Source organism: Macaca nemestrina, chromosome 13, assembly GCF_043159975.1.
Source record: "Macaca nemestrina isolate mMacNem1 chromosome 13, mMacNem.hap1, whole genome shotgun sequence".
Lineage (NCBI taxonomy): Eukaryota > Metazoa > Chordata > Mammalia > Primates > Cercopithecidae > Macaca > Macaca nemestrina.
The window spans coordinates 113,526,215-113,551,457 of NC_092137.1; the positions used below are offsets into that span (position 1 = coordinate 113,526,215).

Consider the following 25,243-nt stretch of genomic DNA (forward strand, 5'->3'; position numbering starts at 1 on the left):
GGAGACTTCAAAATCAAGAATATCTGTGACGGAGAAGATGGAAACAGAGCCTGGCTTATAGGTGAATCTTCTCTGTGTCAAGACGTTATGAGAGACTGTTTTGTTTATTTCATGAAGAAACTTTTTTTTTTTTTTTTTGAGACAGAGTCTTGCTCTGTCGCCCAGGCTGGGGTGCAGTGGCCGGATCTCAGCTCACTGCAAGCTCCGCCTCCCCGGTTTAGACCATTCTCCTGCCTCAGCCTCCCGAGTAGCTGGGAGTACAGGCGCCCGCCACCTCGCCCGGCTAGTTTTTTTTTGTATTTTTTTTAGTAGAGACGGGGTTTCACCGTGTTAGCCAGGATGGTCTCGATCTCCTGACCTCGTGATCCGCCCGTCTCGGCCTCCCAAAGTGCTGGGATTACAGGCTTGAGCCACCGCGCCCGGCCAGAAACATTTTTAATATATTCACCTCCCTGCATAAATTCTGTTTACTGTTATTGAGAAAGAAAAGAAAAAAAAAAAAAGATAAAAGGAAAGAAAAGGAAAGAAAGAGAGAGGAACTGGGAGCTTTATTTTTTTTTATTTCTTGGACTTATGTCTTTTTACATTTGTTTATTTCTCCAAAAAAACTAAAATTTAAGCATTTACAGTTTTTCTAACTACTTTAAAAGGTATTAAAAAGCCAAATAAGTAAACATATGTCATTTCTCAACTAATTCTAAGATACGTGCCTTTACGATTTTTTTCTTTTCTTTTTCTTTTTTTCTTTTTGATTCCTTTCCAGTTGTGGGTGAACATTGTGAATGGCGACGTCCAGGACTCCACACGCTCAGACCTGTATGAATACATCGTGGATTTTCTTACCTACTGCTTAGACGAGGAGCTAGTGTGGGCCTATGCTGATTGGGTCCTGCAGAAAAGTGAAGAGGTTTGTGCTTCATAAAAATGCGTTCTCTTTGGCTGGGGGAGGTGGTAAAAACAGGCCCCAGAAACTTTGATTTTAGAGGGGAAAAGGAAGCTACATTTCACCCTCCTCCTCTGTTTTTTGTTGTTGATGTTGTGCCCCTTTTAATACCGTCCCTTGAGCTCTCTGGATTCTAGCTCTGGGGCAGTTTTGTATCTCGCTGCTGAGACATTCCATTGAGAATCCCCTTGCTGGGGCAAGTCACTTGTGTAGAAAAGCAAGACACATAGCCAGCTTGCGTTTTTAGCATCTTCTTAAGAACTTGTGTCTGTGAACCCCGCTCCTCGACCCCTCAGAAGTCTGACACTGCTGTTTTCTGGAGCAGGATTAGGTGGTTGCCCTGCAGGACTTGATCTTTGGGAGGAGGAAGCGCCCAGACCTGGGCCACACCGGGCAGCCTGTTGCCCTCATCCCTGCTCCCACCACGGCCAACATGGAGCTGGTGGGCCTGGAGGAGGGAGGGGAGCCATGAGCAAGACTCGGCCCGTCTTGGAGGCTGAGAAATGCTGACAGTGAAAAAGCACCTGCTGGCTAGAGGGGAGGTAGCAGGCTCAGGACAGTATCCTTAGTAAAGCCCCACAGTGACTGGGTAGAAGACAGCAGGCATGTCAGTTCTCATCGTGAAAAACGTGTATGCTTCCATGGCTCCCCTCAGAGAGACAAAATGAGCTTTCTGATGCAGGACCTTGGTCCTGAATGGAGAGTTTCTGAGTGCTGTATCTGCCTTTCTAAAACCTGAGTTGGAGTATATTCTCATATCCTCTGTGGTGCTGGCTTCCCTGGAAAATCAGAGCCAGGCACTTACACTTTGCATACTTGTTACTCCATCTTTACTTTGCCTCTATGCATACGCCTGCAGAGCACACATCCTGACCGGGCTCACACACGCCTGCAACATGGATCTCAGTGCCGTTGCAAGGTTTAGGCCTCTCCCAATGCTTATGGATGATAACAGCAGAACATACATGGAATTCAGCATACTGCACGGTGAACAATCCCCTGACAAAGGTCATCACTTAAATATCACAGCAACCCCTCAGTGGACATTAGCTACACATGAGGAAACTGAGGCTACAGTTGGTAGAGCTGGGACACAAATCTAGGCTTATAGAATCCAAAATTCGTACCATCATACATGATATATGACTGTATTGGCCTTGGGGGGGGTGCGTGTGTGCGTGCACGTGATAGAACCTGCACATATAAGTGCTCGGGGGGTGCAGTGGAGAGCTGCTTTCCTGCCTGCCTCACTATCCTTTCCTCGAACCAGGGGATTGGACCTGTGCCTCCACTTGATAGACACAGGAAGGCAGCCTGGAAACTCGCTCAGGGACTGGAGGCTCGGATCTCAGATTAACCATCTATCATAAATAACCCAGGGTAGATAATCCATGTTCAGAGAAGTGGGTTTACTGCACAGAAATTTCAGTACTTTTGATATCTTTTCACATACTGTTCGGCAACTGGCTATCCCTGTTCTTGGATGATCTTAATGTTATAAAATTGTTACTCCATGGATTGTCAAAATCTGTCACCAACAAATGCTTTGTTCTTCAGTTTCCAATTTGCACGGGGTGTGTGAGGAGGGCTTCAGAGTATAGGCTGGCTTTTCTGTCTTGATTTTTTGCCCTCTGGCCTTTGACAGTGCTTCATGCTGGGCTGTTTTTCTCCATAATTATCTTTTTTAAACCACTGTATTGAGATATGATTGACATACAAAAAGCTGTGCATATTTAATGTATTATGTCATCATCTTTTAAGTGATGATCTTATCCAAACTTGAATGTGCAGTGACCAAAATAAAGATGAAGAAAAGGTGGGTTTGAGAAGCACAGCAACTGTATTGTCGCTCCTCTTTCAGGTCGGAGTTCAGGTTTTCACCAAGAGACCTTTGGATGAACAGCAGAAGAACAGTTTTAATCCCGATGACATTATCAATTGCCTTAAAAAATACCCTAAAGCCCTTGTGAAGTATCTGGAACATCTTGTGATAGACAAGAGACTGCAGGTGAGCACTGCAGAACTTAGACTAAAGAGTGTGGGCTGGAGAGACGGAATTGAACTAGAGCACTTTTTGGTGTGTGGTTTCTGTGTAATGTCTGTTCCCCGGGTGTGATCCATCCGTACTTGTTGATGGTCTGATGGGGGCCTTGAGGCTTGGGGAAAGAGACCTGGACCAATAGGTAGCTTTATTTTTTTCTCCTTCTATCTCACCCCCACTTAGCTTTCATTTTCCCTCTCTTTTCCTTATTTGTTTTTATCTGTAAAGGAAATAAAGGGAGCTATACCTTTTTGTAGGTTATCTACATTCTGTGGCCCTTACTTCTCAAAATAAGAGGTGACTTTTTGTTCTATTCCCCAGTATCATGGTTTCTGAGAGGGTTTTGATCCAGTGAGTGAGTGCCCAGCTCATGTCAGCGCAGCCCCGGGCTCCAAGCCCTGGCTGACGGGGGAGACCTTTGACTTTCCCACTTGAAAACACTGTCTGTCTGCTTGGCTCCCCCTGTTTCCTGCAGAAGGAAGAGTATCACACTCACTTAGCTGTGCTCTACCTGGAAGAGGTGCTGCAGCAGAGGGCCTCCACCAGCGGCAAGGGCGCGGAGGCCTCTGAGACACAGGCCAAGCTTCGGCGGCTGCTCCAGAAGTCCGATTTATACCGAGTTCACTTTCTCCTTGGTGAGGATGATCTCAGTGTTGTCTCCCTTTGGAAAAAACTCGTATCAAGGGGGTGGGAGGAAGCAGAGAGAAGGGCTTTGGCACAGCTCCTGGTTGATTCCACAGGGTGATTCTTTGAGCCTCTTCTTTAAAAATATTTTTTTTTAAATGAAGACAGGGTGTCGCTTTGTCACCCAGGCTGGTCTCAAACTCGTGGCCTCAAGTGATCCTCCTGCTTCTGTCTCCTAAGGTGCTGGGACTACAGGCATGAGCCACCACACTCAGCCCTTGCAGCTCTTTTGACAGAGTCAGCCTCCCTGCAGGGAGAAATGAGGCTTCTTGTGCCTTTAAGATGGACTGTGCCTCTAGATGGACAATGTCCTTTGACTGATGATGTTGGCGCTGCCCTGGTAGCTTTTAGACGTCTGTGTGTCTCTTGAGTGTCCTTATTGAATGTCAAAGCACTGAGTCATAGTTCCCTCTGATGACTTCAGTCTCTGATCGAGGCTTACAGCAGGCACGGCCCCCAGCAGCCCACTCTCAGGCTGCTTAAGGCTCAGGTCCCTTGAGCTCTAAGCAAGAAGGTTGTGCAGGTGTCTTGGAGGGGATTTGGGTTTCCGTTCCTCAGGGGTACAGAGACCACAGTTTCTGTATCGTGTAAAGTTCCACAGCGCAGCATGGTGCTTGCAACTGATAGAATTAACTAGTTTCTTGCCACATTCGACATAGAATTTCTGGATTTATACTCACTGGGGTTAGTGATGTGTTTTTCTTTAATGGCCTTTAATACCATTTTTGATAACAAAGCGTATCTAACACATGTGTTGTCTCCCTAAAGCACATCACAACCTCCCTGAGCTCAGGAGCGCTAGGCAGCACCTCAGCACTATGCTGAAATCACCAACAAAAAGCACCAAAATGCAAAAAAGTGTGGCAATCAATAGCCTGTGAAAAGGAAACGTGTAGGTAGTACGAGAACTGAAGCAAGGAGGGAGGGCGCTCCTTCTTTGGCCTCAGCTCTGCGTCAGGCTCTGTGCTTGTCGCAAATGACCTTGAAGTTGCTGCGAGTGTTGATTGGGAGGTTACGAATAAATTTCAGCGAGTAGATGACTTTGTCCATACAGAATCCACAAGTAATGAGGATTGACTAGTTGTGCCAGGCATAGGTCGAAACACTGAGGCTGCCTTATGACATGCAGTTTCCACAACAACCCTGTGAAGTGAGTCCCGTTTTTCCTTCATTTTTATGGAAGAGTGCACTGAAGCCCAGAGAGGTTACCCTGCTTGCCACAGGTCACACAACCCATGAGCGGTAGAGCCAGAACACAGGTGTGGGTTGGTATTTCATGTGACCAGCACACACTGGTCCTGGCTTGCACCCGCACCTACATTAGGACTTCCGTGGCGATCCGGCGTGCGACCTCTGTTCACTCACCGTCCCTGACTGGTCAGTGCCAGGGTGTCCCGGCTATTAAATATTTTTACTCACTCCTGACTTACCCTTTTTCCTTTACAGATCTCCTTATAAAACTCTCAGGCCAGCCACAAGTGTGTGGTTCAATGTTTGCGTTCTGCCAGCTTTTCTGAGTGTGTAGAGTTGTGTCACTGTGCATTGAGGATATGAAAATGGGTGACACTTAGTCCTGGTCCTCAGAGACTCAGTTTAAATGGGAATGCAGATAAGGGCAGGTACAGTTCTAGAAGGGCCGAGGAACCCACGAGCCGTGCCTTGGGGTGGAGGGGTCGGGGCAGCCTCGCGGAAGACGCCCTGTATGAGCAGTCATTAGGTGTGAGTCTGGGCTTGCAGGTAGCACAGGGAGCTTTCAGGCAATGGGGGTATCCCCCGCAGCACTGTGGGAGGAGCACTGGAATCCAAGGATACGTCATTTTGTATCCTTTCTTAGTTAGGTGACTTAGGGAGATGTCAGTCTAGGGAAGTTGTAAAAACGATTCCAGCCCAACCTATCCACTCGGGGTGGCTGTGGGAGTCAAATATAAATGAGATGATAGATGTAGAAGTGTAAGTCACCACAATGATCTTTTTTAAACTGTCTTTGCACCTCTCCTGGGGCCTTAACTATGGCTGCCACTTAGTAATTATTTGTTGGCCTTCCACTGTGAGGATGAAGGCGTTGCCTGTTGTGGCTTCTGTGTCTGGTGTTATAAGGGATGTACCTTGTAGGGCCAGCCCTTTGCTACACGGCTAACAATGTCTGCCATGTTCTTCAGGCCTGAGGGATAGCCAAGATTCAAATGCCTATAATTTGATTATTAGCCTTGACCCTGAACTAAGGGTCGTCCTCATAATATTTCTTCGCAGTAGGAAGAGATCTTATAATCTCCTGAGGATGTAAAAACAGATGAGACTCACTTCTGGTCCTTAGAGACTCAGAGTTCAATTGCAATGCAGATAAGGGCTGGTGCAGTTCTAGACGGGATGGGGTGGGAAGTTACTCATGGGGTAGGAAGCAAGGTGACTTTGCCAGTGAGACACAGCCCTGTGAGGGTAGGGCCTTGGTCAGGAATGACACTTTGGGTTAGGTCATTTTCCTTAGGACCTGGAAGCTTAATTGCAGGTGAAAAAAAACAAAAAATCCTATTATTGGCAATCTTTTGTTGAATAATGTAGAGATGGATTTTGAATAATATGAGTTCATATTCCATTTAATGAAATCTACTTAAAATGGGAATAAAGGGGTTCAGCACACCTTTTGGGGGAAGTAGTGTTTGTTAGGAGTTTAGGGACATAGTGTCCTTCTATTTTAGTCAGAAGATACTGTCCTGGGAGGATAGGAGTGATGATGGAGTGACTGGAGACCTGGAAGGCTGATACTCACTGAGCAACTGGGCCTTTCTGAGGTTGTGGTTCATTTGTTCTGTTCATCCTCTGAACACTGGAAAAAGGAATTACTCTGTGGTCCAGCTATACTTTTGAGTAGAGTCTGCCTTCTGTTTTACTAACACCCGGATTCACAGTGTGAAAATGCAGGAAAAGCTTCCCTCAGTCATCTGGGGGGCAGCATCTGGCATTGTGAGGGAGCCAGGTCGACTGTTCCCCTCTTGAAGCCCAGAGCAGCAAGGAGGCCAGTCGCTGGGTGGGTGGCCGGCGGGCCCCTTTCTTTCTGAGCCGTGGGTTCTGTCTCACAGAGAGGCTGCGGGGAGCTGGGCTGCCCATGGAGAGCGCCATCCTGCACGGGAAGCTGGGCGAGCACGAGAAGGCGCTGCATATCCTGGTGCATGAGCTGCGGGACTTCGCAGCGGCCGAAGACTACTGCCTGTGGTGCTCCGAGGGCCGAGACCCACCCCACCGCCAGCACCTCTTCCACACGCTGCTGGCCATCTACCTGCGTGCTGGCCCTGCCGCCCACGAGCTGGCCGTGGCTGCTGTGGACCTGCTGAACCACCACGCCACCGAATTTGATGCCGCCCAGGTGCTGCAGATGCTGCCTGACACCTGGTCAGTGCAGCTCCTGTGCCCATTCCTGATGGGGGCCATGAGGGACAGCGTCCATGCCAGGAGGACCATGCAGGTGGCTCTCGGCCTGGCCAGGTCCGAAAACTTAATCTACACCTACGATAAGGTGAGTGCCGGCCCTCACGAGCTGCCTCCTGGTCAGTCAACATTGCATTGAAGGTAGATTTTACTGATGGGAAAATAGTCTTTGCTGGTTTTTCTTTCGTTCTGTCTCTGACTACAACACATCAATATCTGGTCCCACTCATAGACACTGAGGTCTGTGTGAGCAGAGGCAGAGGCTGGGCTGGTAGGTGTAACATCAGTGTAATTTTTCTACCCTTTTGGACGCTGGTGATTAAGAGACTCTGTGGGAGAGGCTGTGGGGAGGAGAGCAGCATCAGAATATCAGGCATTTACCCAGCACATGCTGTGTGCCAGGCACTGACCTAGGCATTTTATGTCGTGCTAGCATTTTGTCATCATGACAGTTTTATGCAGTATCTGCTGTCAGTACCTCCATTTCACAGGAGAGGAAACTGAGGCACAGAGCAGTCACATGCTCAGGCAATGGGCGCACCCGTAGCTGCCTCCCAGGCCAGTTCAGAACCCCACATTCTTGGTCCCCACGCTGTGCTCCCCTTCTGGAGACTTCTTTCTTGTGGGCCTAAATTCCACACGGCTGGCAGAGTCTTCTTTCCAGAGCGGGAATCCGACGTGTTCCCCTCCCGCTTAGAAGCCTTTGCTGACGCCCCCTGGCCTGGAAGATGCAGTCCCATCTCCTTCGACCCGTCCCTCCTCACTTCTCTCTGCTCCCCAGCTCATGTCCTGGCTTTAGCACACAACCTTCCAGATGTGACTTGGTATTTCATAGTTCGCTGCTTTTGCAAATGCTGTACCCACTGCCTGAGATATTCTTACCTTTTTCTTTGTCCCCAGCAAATGTCCAGTCAAAACTTAGCCTAAGTAATTTTTTCCCTGGGTGAAGCCATCTCATACCTCTTAAATAGAGTGATCACCTTCTCTTTCACCCACCTTTTACTTCGTGTTTGCATTCACAATTGTCACCTGTACTATTAGAGTTTGGGTTCTTTGAGGAGAAGGAACCTCATTTCTTTATCTCAGTGTCTGTGGGGCTAAGCCTGGCATGTTGGAGGCATCTAATCCATGTTTGTGGAATGACTGATGCAACTAAGGAGTGTAGGATGAATCGCTAAGTTGCTGCTTGATCCTGCCAGTAGACCAGCCTGCCTCGGTTGACACGAGTGAATTATGTAGCAAAACTTTATAACTTTCAGAACTCAAGTCCTGTTCATCAGAGAGGGACCGATGGCATTAAGACTCAGTTTCACCAGTTACCTCTAAGGAAACGGAAGGGTGTCTCCCAGGATCAGCCAGGAATATGCCACTCTTTCACTGTATGACTTTGACTACATCCCTTATTTGTTTGTGCTTTACTTTTCTTATTTGCAAATGAGAGAACCCTGGAATTACACTATTAGATGGTCCCATTCAGCATTAACATTCACGACCTTCTAACAGGCCTTGCTTGAAATGAGCAGAGCCTAGAGAATGTTGGAGAGAGGATCTTGGGTGGAAATGCCTCAGCCAGACAAGCAGTCATTACTCTTGTGAAATAAGAAAAGCAATTGTGTAGCTTTCTTACTTCTCCAGTTACAAAGGATGATTTTATTTACACCTTTAGCATTTCGTTTCAAGAAGTTGATATTAAAGAAATCCTCATCATCATAGTATTATTAAAGAAATCCTCATCATAATAATGACCCATGGAGTAATGCATGTCAACTCTGCAAAACCAGAACGTAGCCACTTTAAGTATACTTAACACATGACAGCATTCTCAGTCTTGGTTTCTTTTTGCAGATGAAGTTGAAAGGAAGCTCAATCCGACTCTCAGACAAAAAGCTTTGTCAGATATGCCAAAACCCCTTTTGTGAGCCTGTGTTTGTTAGATACCCAAATGGTGGTCTTGTGCACACCCACTGTGCTGCCAGCAGACATACAAACCCCAGCTCATCCAGCCCTGGCACTCGGACTTGAAAAGCTTGGCCCGAGGGTGCGAGGGGAACTCCAAGTTCTTTCTGAGCCTGCTGGACGTGAAGAGCAGACGACCACCATGCTCTGTGTCAGCCAGGACGAAGGGAGACATCTGGGTGCCAGGGAGCCTTCCGTCCACACGCAACAAGGACTCCTCATTGCTGACCGGGCTCTATGAATGCACATGGAAAACCCCTACAAATCCCAAAAATAGAGACATACAAGAGTTCACCTGTCCAGGTACATAGTAATCCAAGACAGAGGTCTACTTTGAAAAAAGAAGGGAGTCTTCCTCATACAGTCCAGACCCAGGTGGGGGATCCCCCACCACCCCCACACTCCAACCTTTAGACTCATGTTTGCACTGGAAACGTGGCTTCGGCATGGCTGGAGACAAAGCCCTCTCTTGCCCGGGTGAGTGGCGAGGGCACAGAGCCTCATGGGGGTCAGCCTTGCCCTCCTGCAGAGATACATTTTCCATCCACGCCACTCACTCGTGGGCCCGTTTCCCAGGGCTACCTCGTGGGCTCTGCCTTTGCCCTAAGAAACGGCTGACCCTGGAGAAGTACCTTTGTTCCTTCTTACTTCCTCTCCGGCTCTCAGCTCCCAAAAGATTCTGCCTTGTGTACCCAAGCACTCACTCTTGGGTGAACTCATGCTTCTGGCTGCCTAGCAAGTAAAGATCTATTGAGAAACTGAGAACACTCCAAGAGAGAAGCTGCTCTCCCCACCTTGAAGAAGCTGCAGACACGGGATACCCACGGCGGGCAAGGGCCCAGCCGTGTGTTCCTTTCCTGTTGTGGCATCTGCTCATTTGAAACTCCATGATGAACACGTTGAACTAAACGTTTTTATTTAAATTTGTATCATGTTCGTAGTTGCTCTCTTGTTGAGAGAGTCATCTGTCCTGTTTGTTAGGGATATTTTTTCTTGTTAAAATGTACCTCCTGTTGAATACTCGAGAAATTCAAAGGGAAGCGTGGTCGGCAGACACTGAGCGTTCTTCTCTGGAGAGGCCGTTTTTAGCCTCGCACCTTTAGCAGGACCGGCGGCGGGTGGAAGGGCCCATGTGCTGGACGGGGGTGTCGCCTCCTGGATGGCCCACCCTCCCGAGGACATCCAGGCAGGCTGTGTCACGTTCCAGCACTTTATGTGCCTGCTCTGAGGTGTCCTGAACACACAGCAACGGCCTCTCATTCATCACAGGCTGGAGATTCCTTTTGTGTTTCTGTATAACATCGACGATGAGCTGAAGCTGTTGTCACTTCACTGCCCTCTTTGGAATTTCTTCATTGTGATGACTGATTCTATTAGGGCCTAACAATAAAGGCAGTCTGCCCACTACTATCATGCTTGGGAAACAAGCGTCAGCTTGTACATATGACGAGAGAGGACCCCGAATACACCCTGTCTTCATCAGCCCAAGCCTTACCGAGGTGGGATGAAGACCTCATTCTCTGTTCTGTTCTTTAAAACATGTTTCCTGAACTCATATTGGTCCATGTATTTTTTGTCCTTTTGGGACTCTTAAGCGGGCCAAGAAGCAAAAACATCCATGTGCTGTTTGGGGGGAATTGGCACCATTTTTTCCTGACTATGTTTCAATTAACTAAAGAATAAATGATGAAGAAATTCTCCTTGTAGCACAACTGTATGCTGTGTAAATTGGTGGGAGCTCAAAGCCCAGTCGTGTGTTTTACCTGTGGGTGACTCTGTTGTAGAATGGTCATATTACTGCATATGTTATCAGGATGACTTGTGAGTTTGAGTTTATATTTCTCAAAGAAGAAGTTACCCGTATATGCAACATTGCACTATTAAAAGCTCTATTTCTCTGTACACAAAATGGGTAAAATCTTGAAAAAGCTTAGCAATTTCTCATTTCTAACACGGAGACGGAGTCTTACTCTGTCACCCAGGCTGGAGTGCAGTGGTGCAATCTCAGCTTACTGCAACCTCCACCTCCTGGATTCAAGCGATTCTCCTGCCTCAGCCTCCCGAGTAGCTGGGACTACAGGCATCCGCCACCACGCCCAGCTAATTTTTGTATTTTTAGTAGAGACGGGCGTTCACCATGTTGGCCAGGATGGTCTCGGTCTCCTGACCTTGTGATCTGCCTGCCTCGGCCTCCCAAAGTGCTGGGATTACAGGTGTGAGCCACAGCACCCGGCCAATACTCGTCTTTTTCATTTTTTCACTGAACATTGATCAATACTCTAAAATGTTTGTCATCCTTTAGAATAGTGGGAATTAAAGTTGAGGAGTTTTCCATCTCTACCAAATCCTTAACCACAAGCAGCATTCTATTACAGTATGAAGAATTGTCTCATAAGTTAAAACTGTACTCTTCTCTAACCTTCCTCTCACTCCTACAAGGTCCTTTTCTCAAGTCATATTTTTGAGAGAAATGTGTGGTTCTTTCTCACAGGCCTGCTGATTTGTAACTGTGCCATTGAATAGAGCAATTAGATCCATCAGACCTTTTTCCCCTCATGAGGTTCAGTGGAACCATTCTAGTTAAAGCAGCATGAACTGAACTCAGTTTACATTCATATTCTATGGGCAATACCATTTGGTTTTTGGAAGTGCTTATCTGCTGTTCCCTATCAAGTATTAATGTAGGAATGTCACGTGGGCTGCGTTGCACTGGGCTGAGTTCAGCTGCGGTGCTCCCACTGATGCGTGCTTACGTGTGCTTCTCACCTCCGGAGCGCAGGCAGGTGTCTGCAGGGTCCCAGCTCTGAATGGATGCCCGTGACACAACTGGGGCAGCCCTTGCTTTTTTGCTTGCTCTCCCACAGAAGCCTTTGTCCTTGCAACTTTATCCTTTGCCCCTGACTGGGTCCCAAATACACAAAATGTACAAATGTAAACTTGCTCATTTTATTAAAATTCTTTTAGTTCTTTGTTCTTTCTGTAATTTTTTAAAATAAAAATTGCCTTGATGGAGTGACGGTTTCCACTCGCACCATACCTCGTCTAAAGAGTTCTAGAATCTGTACCTTCTTGCTTTTCCCAGCACCTACAGAGGACTTGAATTGCCAACCCCTTCAATTCTGCTATTGTTTTACCAAATTTTAACGTGTCTGCTTCTGAATTTGCTCAATGCATATTTCAGGGTGCTCCTTGACATTGGTTGCCTTCAGGTTAATCATGCACTGAGGAATTCAACCAGAAAGATTTCTGATTACTTCTTATCTAGTTCACCTTTTAGCCAAATACTCTTAAATAAGCCTGCTACTCTTGGATTTCTAACCCTGAGCATATTCAAAGAACATAACTCTTAACAAAACTTACCTTTTAAATTTGGCTTCATCCCCTACGCTGTTGCTGATGGCGGGTCTTTCAGCCATCCTGGTGAATTTCAGAGCACTTTCTCATGTTCTTTAATTCCAGGTACTGTTCTAGCCCTGAAGAAAGGGGTGTGTTCACACACATGATAATCCTCTGAGTTTTTTGGGTTTTTTTTCATGCGATGGAATTACGCTCTTGTTGCCTATGCTGGAGTGCAATGGTGTGATCTCGGCTCACTGCAACCTCCACCTCCCAGGTCCAAGTGATTCTCCTGCCTCAGCCTCCTGAGTAGCTGGGATTACAGGTGCCTATCCACCACACCCAGCTAATTTAAAATATATATATATTTTTAGTAGAGACAGAGTTTCACCATGTTGGCCAGGCTGGTCTTGAACTCCTGACCTCAGGTGATCCACCTGCCTTGGCCTCCTAAACTGCTGGGATTACAGACGTGAGCCACCACGCCCGATCTCCTGAGTATTCTGACCCTTTTTCATGTCAGTGGATTGGGGTGAATCCCAAATACGTGTGAATAGAGGTGAGGCGTCATGAACTCACACATATTTGAAATTGAAGAAGCTGAGGCGCTGAGTGTCAAGGTAGTTTTCTTGGAGTTGGAGGAGGTGCCAAGCTAGATCCGTGGTTCCCACCCACAGGGAGGCTGGGGCTTCACCAACCATGAAGTCCCACCTGGGGCTTCACCAACCATGAACAGATAACCAGAACACAGCCCAGGGTGGATTCGCATTGGCTTTTAGATTCCAACCATCGCATTGCGGTTTTTAGAAAATCATAAAGCAGCAGGTGCAATATTCTTTTCTCATTTTTACCTCATTGGTATCTGAAGGCCCATTAGCACATTAGAGAATAAGTAAGAGGGGGCCTTTAGACGTGTAAACCCGACTGGAAAGGAAGACATGTAGATTCACACTAACTGCATTGTGAGAATGTTACAACGGCAGATTAGGCTAAATGGTTGGAGAGAGTGTGTGTAAATTGATGTCCTAAATGTGTCCGTCAGTGAAAGCAGAAACTGGTGTCTGACTCAGTTAAATGGACTGTGACTCGTGTTAGAGTAATTAGATACTAACTAACACCCCATTTGCTCTTAGCAGATCTGTCAACCTTAGCGTTTGAAATGAAAATGTACAAGAATCTGGACCATATGGACTAGCGGCCCTTTCACCTTCTCAAAAAAGCTAACTGGCTGGAGCGCCGTCCAAGGCTTGTTAACAGTGGTTGGGAGATAAGCACTGGAATTAATGAAGCCTACTTTTCCTTAGCTTGCAACTGGGGGAGGGAAACAAATACCTATCATTCAGCCTGCCGTCCAGAGTCGTAAATTAGTTAAATAAGATCACGTGGCAAGAAAAGCTTGGAAAGCAATGCACGCAACTCAACAGGACGAGCATGACTTGAGAAGTCAAAAGTCAGGTGTCGGGAGCATGGACCTCTTGGGGCTCTGACACCCCTGGCTGTGGGCCTCGGTGAGTCAGGTCATCCAGACCTCCGTGCCTGCACCAGTCCATTTTTGCATTGCTCTAAAGAAATGTTCGAGACTGGATAGTTCATAAAGAAGAGGTTTATTCGGCTCATTGTCCTACAGGCTGTACAGGAAGTGTGGTGCTGGCATCTGCTTCTGGGGAGGCCTCAGGAAGCTTCCAGCCATGATGGGAAGCCAAGGGGGGAGCAGATGTATCACATGACGAGAGTGGCAGAGAGAGCAAGGAGGAGGTGCCAGCCTCCTTTAAACAGCCAGCTCTCACATGAACTAACAGGGTGAGAACTCACTTATTACTATGGGGAGGTAATTCGTGAGGGATTCGCCCTCAAGTTCCAATACCTCTCACTAGGCTCCACCTCCAACTCTAGAAGTTAATTTCAACATGAGATTTGGAGGGCGACACACATCCAAACCATATCAGCAGCATCGTTCATAAACAGGAGGTAGAGCTGGGCAGTATCTGAGTTCTCTTCTCGTGTTAACCTTCTATTCCAAGCAATGGAAGTCAGGGCAGGGTAGCAGTGTGGTCTCAGCCTTCATTACCAAGAGATGTCCTCTAGGACCCAGGGTCTCAGGTGGTCCTTGAAAGCACCAAGCAGAGGGACTCATGCACAGCATCCCACAGGTGTGCCCCCACAGGTGTGTATGAGCACGCCAGAATCTCATTGCATGGTTCCTCGATTCGGAAAGTGACTCTAGCCCACTCCACCCCTCAATCCTGGTTCCAGCTGGAGCCAGGAGAGGAGTTGGTCTACACGTACCTTTTTTCAAGTGGTTTTCAGTTTCCCCTTTTCCTCCAGCTTCTGCCTTGCCTTGCCTTGCCTTTCCTATCCTTTCCTTTCCTCGTCCTGTCCTGTCCTGTCCTGTCCTGTCCTTTTTTGAGATGGAGTCTTGCTCTGTCACCCAGGCTGGAGTGCAGCAGTGTGATCTTGGCTCCCTGTAAGCTCCACTTCCCGGGTTCAAGCGATTCTCCTGCCTAAGCCTCCCGAGCAGCTGGGACTACAGGTGCATGCCATCATGCCCAGCTAATTTTTGTATTTTTAGTAGAGATAGGGTTTCACTATGTTGGCCAGGTTGGTCTCGAACTCCTGACCTCAAGTGATCCTCCTACCTCAGTCTCCCAAAGTGTTGGGATTACAGGCTTGAGCCACTGTGCCCGGCTCCCCTTGCCTTTTCTCCTGTGCTCTAGCTTTCACAAGTCCTTTTCTCTTTCAGATTCCATGTGTGTGCCACTAAGCTGGGGAGGCCAATCCCCAACCCGACCTCAACAGGAATGTGAGCTAAGATGACGCGATGTGCTTTGAGCTGACTCACCCAGCCCCTGCCTCTGTCTGGTCGCCCACACACGTTTATGATTTACCTCCACAGCAATGTGCTTGATAGAACTGGGGAGGTCAGTCGGCCCACCCTCCCTCACTCCCGCCTCTGCAGCCAGCACATTATGGTAAAACCCCACCAACTATTTCCAAACTATTTTTTAATACGTTGCTGACTTACGGACGGCTATTGACTGAAGCTCATAAATATAACTGAAATCCTAAACTTTTACTTTCTTAAGAATTAGAGTACAAGAGAGCATTTCCCAGTTGTTTATAGGCCATCATGATGTACACCTCTAAAGAAATTCAGTTTCTTTGACTTCAGTCGGTTTACAAGAACGTATTCCCTTTATGTGAGTAAACGTAGTCAGAAACTCAGTTTTATGCCCTCCCCCACAAAGACAGGTTATCATATTACTGGTCTGGCTATATTTAAGTGCATTTTGCATGTATGTTAATATTCTTTCCATTTTCATAGTGTATTTTTTATTGTGGTAAAATATAGCATTAAGTTTATCATTCTAACAATTTTTAAGTGTATGGTTCTGTGGCATAAATACATTTACATTGTTATGCAATCATCATTACCATCCATCTCCAGAACTTTTTGCATCATCCCAAACAGAAACTCTGTCCCCATTAAACACTAATTCCCTGTTTCTCCCTCCTCAGTCCCTGGCACCCACCATTCTACTTTCCGTCTCTATGAACTTGACTATTCTAGGTATCTCATAGAAGTGGAATCACACAGTATGTGTCCTTTTGTGACTGGCTTATTTCACTTGGCATAATGTCCTCAAGGTTCACCCATATTGTCGAATATGTCAGAATTTTCTTTGTTTTTTATGGAGAGAGAATCTCACTCTGTCACCCAGGTTGGAGTACAGTGGCACGATCTCAGCTCACTGCAGTCTCCACCTCCCGGGTTCAAGGGATCCTCCTGCCTCAGCCTCCAAGTAGCTAGGATTACAGACGCATGCCACCATGCCCAGCTGATTTTTTGTATTTGTAGTAGAGACAAGATTTCACTACATTGGCCAGGCTGATCTCAAACTCCTGACCTCAAGTGATCTGCCCGCCTCAGCCTCCCAAAGTACTGGGATTACAGGCATAAGCCACCACACCCGGCCATGAATTTTCTTCCTTTTTAACACTGAATAATATTCCATTTCATGATTTTAAAATAATATAGTTACCAAGAGTGTATGTGCATAGAGTATTTGCATTTATTTTACATAAAATTAGAATTGCTGTTTTGTATATTCATATCAACATAGAAAAATATAACCCTATAACAGCCCATCTAAAAGTCCTTATTGTCCTAATCCCTTCTATTGTGTCCAAACAGACCAACAAGCAGAGCTCATGAATGGTCTAAGGTGGGCCCTTGAAAATGGGTTCAAAATCAGCACAAAGTCTTTGCCAACAAGGAAAGGCACAAAGGTTTCCCCATCCATGATGTGACACTTGTTCATCTGCAAAGGTCCGTGTAAAGCTGATTCAGAACGAGATCCAGACTAACTTACAGGAAAATGTGGCCAGAGCCAGGGCAACTGCTGCCCTGTAGGTCAGAGCAGATGACAGAGTGGCCACCTGCCCTGTGTGTTTCATTAGCAGGTCTCCTAACAAAGGTTTGCACGTTTTCCATCTTGTTTCCCAACCCCTCTTCATATAAACCTCTACAACATCTTTTGGGAAAGGAAGGAGGTGTGCCGTGTGCCCAGATCTCTAGTCACACCCCTTCTTGGATGGTTGCTCCAGCTAGTAGGGCTCCAATTCCTGTTTTTGAGAGGCTCACCACTGCATGACATCTGGAAGTGGAGAGAGCTGCTGAAGCTGGTCACAGGACAGGAAGAGGGGACATTTATCCTCACTTTTCCTGGGAGGGCAAGACATGACTTTGCAGGCAGTATAGACAGCATGCGTGTTTTTGTCTGGGCTTGGGAGGGGAAGGGCTGGTATTCACTTCTCCCTGTGTATCAGTTGGGGCGCAGTGCCTCAGCAAATTAGAACCAGCCTATTTCCTTGGTCAGGCTCCTTCTCCCACTGCTATGGTGTCGTGATGCTATAGATTTCCTAACACATTTCCACACCTGCATTGCAGGCCCATGTCCTTGGCGATTCCGAGTGGAATAGACCACAGCAAAGGTAATGCAATTATAGAGGAAGGTTGGCTGTCCCATCACATCAAACTTGAGAGCCTCCTGTAAACCCATCATTATCTCTGCTCCCATAACTGTAATTTCATGCAACTGAACGATGGAAACACGCAGCAGCAGTGCCAGTTTCCTATCTGTGCTCGATTTGCTCCTGCTGGTGTAATTTTCAGGTATCTTGTGTTTATACAAATACTAGAAAACAAGCTGCTGCTTAAGCAGCAACCGACAGGGAAGGTCAGCTGTTCCCTACCGCCATGGCCGTGCCAGGATGCACATTGTAACAGTCAGTGTTCTCCAGAGAAAAAGAACCAATAGGAGAGAGAGAAAGAGAGAGAGAGAGAGAGAGAGAGTGTAGGGGTGGGGAGAGAGAGAGTGTGTGATTGAGAGACTGATTTATTATGAGGAATTGACTCAGGCCATTCTGGAGGCTGAGAAGTTTTATATTCTGCCATCAGCTTTTGGAGACCCAGGAAGGCCTGTGATGTAATTCAATCCAAGTCTGAAGGCCTGAGAGCAGGGAGCTCATGGTCTAAATCCCAGTCTAAGGGCAGGAGAAGATGAGAGGAGATAGTCCAACTCAAGCACTGAGGCAAGTTAAAAACAAAAAGACAAATTCCTCCTTCCTCTGCCTTCTGTTCTATTCAAGCCCTCAATAGATTGTATGATGCACACACATTGGGAAGGGTAGATCTTTCCTGAGGCCCCCAACTCCGAAGCTAATCTCCTCTGGAAACACCCTCACAGAGGTACCCAGAAAGAATGTTTAATCTGGGCATCCCATGGCCCAGTCACATGGACACATGAAATTGATCCCCTGGGTCAGGAAGACGGGAGGATCTCTCTGTCTGGGAACCATCTAGGGCTGTTGAGCTGGCGAGTCGCCTTGCTTTCTCCTGGGGCAGAGCCTCAGCAGCAATGACTTAATCCAAGTTTATGATTGTGTTCATGCAACTGCAGAATTAGCAATGACCTGGCCGTCGAGGGAGGCAGCTCAGGGACAGATGGACTCACCAAGAACTGTATTTCATGCAAAGTGGGCAGTTTTTCCCTTGTTCATTCATTCGTTCATTCATTCATTCATTCATTCATTCATTCATTCATGTGTTCAATTATGCATTCATTCCACAAGTATGTGTAGGGAGACTGCCGTGTGCCAGGCATTGTGCAAAGTTCTGTGGATAAATGATGAAAAAACCAACAGGTGTTGGCAAAGACTTTGTGCTGATTTTGAACCCTTTTTCAAGGGCCCACCTTAGACCATTCAGGAGCTTTGCTTGTTGTTCTGTTTGGACCCAATAGAAGGGATTAGGGCAACAAACAGATGACTTTTAGATGGTCTGATATAGGGTTATATTTTTTATGTTGATATGAATATATAAGATAGCAATTCTAATTTTATATAAAATGCATCCAAAGAGTCTATGCACATACACTTTTGGTAACTAAATATACAATTTAAAACCCATGAAATAGAATATTATTCAGTGTGAAAAAGGAAGAAAATTCTGACACACACTACAATATGGATGAATCTTGAGGACATTATGCCAAGTGAAATAAGCAAGTCACAAAAGGACACATACTGTGTGATTCCACTTCTATGAGATACCTAGAATAGTCAAGTTCATAGAGATGGAAAGTAGAATGGTGGGTGCCAGGGACTGGGAAGGGAGAAAGGGGAAATTAGTGTTGAATGGGGACAGAGTTTCTGTTCTGATGGTGGTGATGATTGCATAACAATGAAAATGTGTTTATGCCACAGAACTGTACACTTGGAAACTGTTAGAATGATAAACTTAATGTTATGTATATTTTACCATAATAAAAAAAAAACAGTTTGAAAATGGCAAGAATACTAATGTTACCAGAAAGGGGTCTAGATCCAGACCCCAAGAGATGGTTCTTGGATCTCGCACAAGAAATAATTCAGGGCGAGTCCACAGAATAAAGCAAAAGCAAGTTTATTAAGAAAGTAAAGGAATAAAAGAATGGTTACTCCATAGAGCAGCCCCAAGGGCTGCTGGTTGCCCATTTTTATGGTTATTTCTTGATGACACGCTAAACGAGGGGTGGATTATTCATGCGTCCTCTTTTTAGACCATAGAGGATAACTTCCTGATGTTGCCGTGGCATTTGTAAACTGTCATGGCACTGGTGGGAGTGTAGCAGCGAGGACGACCAGAGGTCACTCTCATCACCATCTTGGTTTTCTTGAGATTTAGCTGCTTCTTTACTGCAACCTGTTTTATCAGCAAGGTCTTTATGACCTGTATCTTGTGCCGACCTCCTATCTCATCCTGTGACTTAGAATGCCTAACCGTCTGGGAATGCAGCCCAGTAGGTCTCAGCCTTATTTTACCCAGCTCCTATTCAAGATGGAGTGCTCTGGTTCAGACGCCTCTGACACTATCATACATGGAAAATGCACTTAAATATAGCCAGGCCAGTAATATGATAACCTGTCTTTTGGGCGGGGCGGGCATAAAATTGAATTTTTGACTGTGTACTCATATAAAGGGAATACCTTCTTGTAAACTGACTAAAATCAAAGAAATTGAATCTCTTTAGATGTGTACATTGTTTTGTCTTGTAAACAATCAGGGACAATTGCAACATAGTGGGACAAATGCTAGAGTGGGCAGTGCGGGTAAGCCAGAAGCCCAGTGGGGAAGCCTTAAGTCGGGGAAAAGTGCCCCAGGCAGAAGGAACAGCAGGACCAGCCCTAGAAGTGAGCAAGGTGATGGCCCCTTGGAAATGAGAGAAAGGGGGCAGTTTGAGTAACCAGGAGTCCAGGGAGTAACAGGGGAATGGTGATAGAGAAGGCTGGAGGGGAAGCTCTATCCTGGTTCTAAGCAAAGTAACACAAGTATTTGAGCTATGGAAAGAGCAGCAGTTCTACCACCTGAGGGAGCCACTGGCAACATTTCCTTCCGGTATTCTGCCTGTTCATTTTGAGCTTTGCATAGTCAAAGTTTTTTAAAACGTAAGAAAGGGAGGGGGTGCAGAATCCAAACTGTTTTAGCCAATCAGCTCATCGTAGAATACTTTGCCTTAAAATAGAGAGTATTAATAGAAAATGTGAGGTATGGTGAGGCCAGCAGATCAGGAGATGACTGCCACTGAAAAGGTTGGTTGTTACCACAGCTCGCACGAGAAGGGGCACAGCATCCCACGCAGGGCCACATGGAGATGCACCGGGTTGGTCAGGAGGCAGAGGGACAGGTGGAGAATGTGGACAGGAGCCTTTGCTGTGGCTTCCATGGGAAGGGATGGGAGAGACAGGGTGAGCAGGCTTAGGATGGGCTGGTTTGATTTCAGTGGGCTCTGGGGTGCAGGGGCTTCCCTAATTGTTTGGCACCTGGCTCTGGGGTGATTGGCACAGGTGGATGGTGACCCCATGAGTGAGAGCTCTATAAAGGAGGTGGTTGGGGTGTAAGCCCTGGATTGGTTGTTTTGCATTTGAAAAACATTCTTCAGTGGGGTGGCTCATGTCTGTAATCTCACCATTTTGGGAGGCCAAGGGAGGAGGACCGCTTGAGGCCAGGAGTTTGAAACCAGCGTGGACAACATGGTGAGACCTCGTCTTTACAAAAAATAAAAAATTAGGTGTGGTGGCATGTACCTGTAATCCCAGGTACTCAGGAGGCTGAGGCAGGAGGATCACTTGAGCCCAGCAGTGAGTGAGTGAGAAAGAAAAGAAAGAAAGAAAGAAAGAGAGAAAGAGAGAAAGAGAAGGAGAGGAGAGAGAAAGAGAGAAAGAAAGACAGGAGAGAAAGAGAAAAAGAGAAAGAAAGAAAGAGAAAAAGAGAGAAAGGAAAGGGAAAGAGAGAGAAAAGAAAGAAAAAGAAAGAAAAAAGAAAGGCTGAAAGGAAGGTGGGAACGGGGAAGGGAGGAAGGAAGGAAGGCATGCTCGTGGGCTAGCTGTTTACTGTCTCTAGGAATTGGCTGACGCTGGGAGGGGCAGTCTGTCCTCTAGGGTGAGCAAGGGCCCAGTTATCAAAGCATCAGTGACAGAAAATAAAAAATATGGTTACTATATCTTTTTGATTAGGCCACTGGGACAGCTGAAATTATATTCTCTTCTGTTTCTCAGGACAGAGAATAGAACATTAACATTTTCATACACTTCTCACAGCAAGGCAGGAAAGTTTGCCTCCAAGTATCTGTCTTAGTCAGCTTGGTCTGCTGTAACAAAACACCACAGACTGCGGACTTAGACAGCAGAAACTTACTTCTCACAGTTCTGGAGGCTGGAAGTCCAAGACCAAGGTGCCGGCAGATTCAGTTCCTGGAGAGGGCTCTCCTCCTGGCTTCAGATGGCCACTTTCGTGCTGCGTCCTCACATGGCAGAGAGAGGAAGCTCTGGGGTCTCTACCTCTTTTCCTAATTCATCATGGGGGCCCCACCCTCATGGCCTAATCACTTCCAAAGGCATCAGCTCCTAAGGCCATCACATTGGGGGTGAGGATTTCAACATATGAATTTGGCAAGGGAGACACAATTCATGCCATAGTAGTAGGAAAGGGCCAGAAACAGGGCGTGAGTCTGGAAACCCTTCCCAGGCCAGCCTGGCAGGTGGAAAACATAGTTACTTCTGCTTGTTCAAAGGGTTTCTTGAGTCTAGGTGACTCAAAGGGGCCTGAAGTGGAACAATTCTTCCAGCCCAAATTGGTTTCTGGGAGGTGCAAAAGACTTTTAATGGTTGTTTCTCTTACACTCTCCTATATATAATTAGTGAATAAATATTAATTGGTCTTAGCCTTTGTAAAACTGCAAAGTTCTTGAATAATGCCTCCTAAATCAGAAAGGCTGTGTTTGCTCTCCCCAGTACCTTCTTAACCTGATTCATAATCCAACCTGTGGCCCAAAGGAGCCTGACACAGCCTGCCTGCGAGGGCTGGGTGGTGGCTGATGGGAAGAACTTCGTGACCTCCCCCAGACTTTCCCACGGTTCTGGGAATTCTCCAGCTCAGCTGGTGAGAGAATAACTTGACACTAACGTTCTGAAAAGCAATTTTATTATGGCACCAGAAACCACCGTTTCCACTTTTAGAAGTTTATTTTAGGAAAATAATCAGCAGCTAGGCAGAAAAAGTTATGTCAAGGATGCTCATTATAGCAGCTTTTAAATGGTGAAAAATAGAAGAGAAGAAAAAAAAAAACCCTTGAATATCCAAAACAGGAAGCCTTAAGTATCAGAGGCATATCCCCACAATGGAGAACTCCTGGCCACCAGAAATCACTTCCAAAAATGGGACAAAAACCAAACAAAACCAAAACAAAGATAAAAACCAGGCCACAAAGTTGTGATGCTGTATGATCTGAAGTTTGCAAAAGAAAAAGCGTATTTTTATACATAATAATAAAACCGGTTTTAAAATCCCTCTAATAAACACACTGGTTGTTTGGTTTCTGTTTTGTTTCTACAAGGAGCACGTTACTTTTATAATTTTAAAGAATCAGGATACAAGATTTTTTAAAACTAGGAGGCCAGGTGCGTTGGCTAATACCAACTGGGATTACAGGATCCCAGTGCTTTGGGAGGCTGAGGTGGGAGGATTGCTTGAGCCCAGGAGTTTCAGATGAGCCTGGGCAACATGGTGAGACCCTCTTTCTACAAAAAAACGTTTTAAAATTTAGCCAGGCATGGTGGCACATGCCTGTAGTCCCAGCTACTCAGGAGGCTGAGCTGGGAGGATCACTTGAGCCCAGGAGTTTAAGGCTGCAGTAATCTATGATCACGCCACTGTACTCTGGCCTGGGAGGAAGAGCGAGACCCTGCTCTTTAAAACAAACAAACAAACAAACAAGGCCGGGCATGGTGGCTCACACCTGTAATCCCAGCACTTTGGGAGGCCGAGGCAGGTGGATTGCCTGAGGTCAGGAGTTTAAGCCCAACCTGGCCAACATGGTGAAACACTGTCTCTACTAAAATACAAAAAATTAGCCAGGTGTCGTGGCACGTGCCTGTAATTCCAGCTACTCGGGAGGTTGAGGCAGGAGAATCGCTTGAACCCAGGAGGCGGAAGTTGCAGTGAGCCCTGATCGCACCACTGCACTCCAGCCAGGGCAACAGAGCTAGTCTCCATTTTAAAAAACAAACAAAAAACCAAGGAACATTTATTCACATATGTCATTCTTGTAGACAATTTACAACCTTTAAAGATGTTAAAAAGTTTAAAGATGTTAAAAAAAAGTTTAAAGATGTTAGTATCATCTCACATCAGGGGAAGGGCTGGTATCTGCTTATTGCATGGTTTAAGGAGAAGGAAGGATTCAAGGAAACCAGAGAAGAAGGTAGGGGAATGAAGAGGACATGCAGACCAAAGGAGGCTCCCATGAAGTATAACAGAGATTTAGAGATGAGTGGGACAAAAAAATCATGGATCATCATCCAGGGGAATGTGGGAGGCAGCCAGGAACCCCGTCTGGGCTTGGCTGGAGAGAAACCCCATGGTGACCACAGCCACCCGTGCGGGTCTGAAGGGAATGCATCCCGGCAGTCCCCAAAACCCCCTGCAAGGGGGAAAGGACTTTCTAGTAGCCTAGACTGGCTGTTTCCCAAGGGGCCCTTCAGATTCCAGAGAGAATTCCAAGGCCTTGGGGAGAAAGAGCCTCCTATTTCAGATAGTTTCAAAGCAAATTAAGCTTCCCATTGTTCCTTGTGCATTTTAAAAATCATTTGGTCTTGTTTATCTTGTACAGTGAGCTTAGTGACCCTCTCATTCTGGTGTAATAAAGCATCTAGAGTCTTCAGAAGACCATCGCAAAAATGCCAAAAGGAAGAAATATGGCAGCAGCATTTTAATGAGGGAGGAAATGAGAAATATATTCCTCCAAAGGACCATGAATAAAGAACAGTAGGACTTCCTTTTAAAAAATGCTTCCGAAAATGAGCTTGGTTATTTTTCCTAGACAGGAATAGCTGGCAGAGGGGCAGCAGATGCCAGAGGCAGCAGGAGAGAGAACGGAGATGGAACATAGAGACCCAGGGCGAGTAATTTGTTCTCATTAACTGGGCCTTGGGGATCTTCAGGAGTTTACCTGAACACCCAGGAGGCTGAATTTGCATATCAGCGCCCTCAGATTGGTGGATGCAGAAGGTGAACTTCTGGTCTCATCTAAGTGTTTCTCACACAGATAAGTTCTTTCTGTTCTTATCAGACTAAGAGAAGTCTGTGCTGCAGCTCCTACTGGTTCCCTCTTTGACTACGGCAATCTCTGGCACCTCTCCTATTCCTAGAACACCTTGTTCTCTGCTCCTCCCAGATGAAGGGGCAAGAGAGCAGAAGGGAAACTGGAACTCTCTGCTAAAATAACCTTGGACACCAGCCCATAATAATGCACACACCTGTGCACGCACGCACACGCATGCACACACCATGCTTTTGCGTGCAAACATCCTTCTATTCTTACAGAATCCAGATGCTGACCTCCCAGCGAGGGTTCCCAAGCCCTCCGTCCCCTGGAATAGTTAAATTGTGGTGCCCTGGCCTGAGCCCCGCCCATACTCTATGGTGCTCCCTCTGAGCCACGGCCACCAGCCTCCACCTTTCAACAGCCAGAGCGTTGAAACTACCTTCCTTCCTTTAATGTAATAAAATTCTTGGGCAGAGTTGATCGTAATCAGTGTTGACTGTTTATTATTTTACACAGTAATTTTTTTTCTTATCCTGGCAAAGTTCCTCTCCTTGTGGCTCCAGATTTTCAGTCGTCTAGTTACTTTATGTCTCCCATCGTTTGTTTAAATGTGGTGCCTTTCTTTCCTTACCACAGGTATAAATGCATGCATTTTCTGTATTTGGATGTAGGACTTTGTAGGTTGGGGGCTGAGATAAAGAGAGAGGTAACCATCTT

General features: G+C 46.4%; 1 protein-coding gene across 2 annotated transcripts in view; it reads left to right on the forward strand.

The window, feature by feature from the left end:
• Positions 1–10,433, forward strand: part of LOC105490161 (transforming growth factor beta receptor associated protein 1) — a 62,588-nt gene extending 52,155 nt beyond the window's left edge. For both annotated transcript variants that reach the window (XM_071077173.1, XM_071077174.1), the window contains exons 8-12: positions 764–907; positions 2,805–2,951; positions 3,460–3,619; positions 6,746–7,179; positions 8,937–10,433. In XM_071077173.1, coding sequence (XP_070933274.1) covers positions 764–907; positions 2,805–2,951; positions 3,460–3,619; positions 6,746–7,179; positions 8,937–9,113 — 1,062 coding nt within the window. In that variant the 3' untranslated portion in view covers positions 9,114–10,433. The remainder of the gene's footprint in view (positions 1–763; positions 908–2,804; positions 2,952–3,459; positions 3,620–6,745; positions 7,180–8,936) is intronic.
• The last annotated feature ends 14,810 nt before the right edge of the window (positions 10,434–25,243 follow it).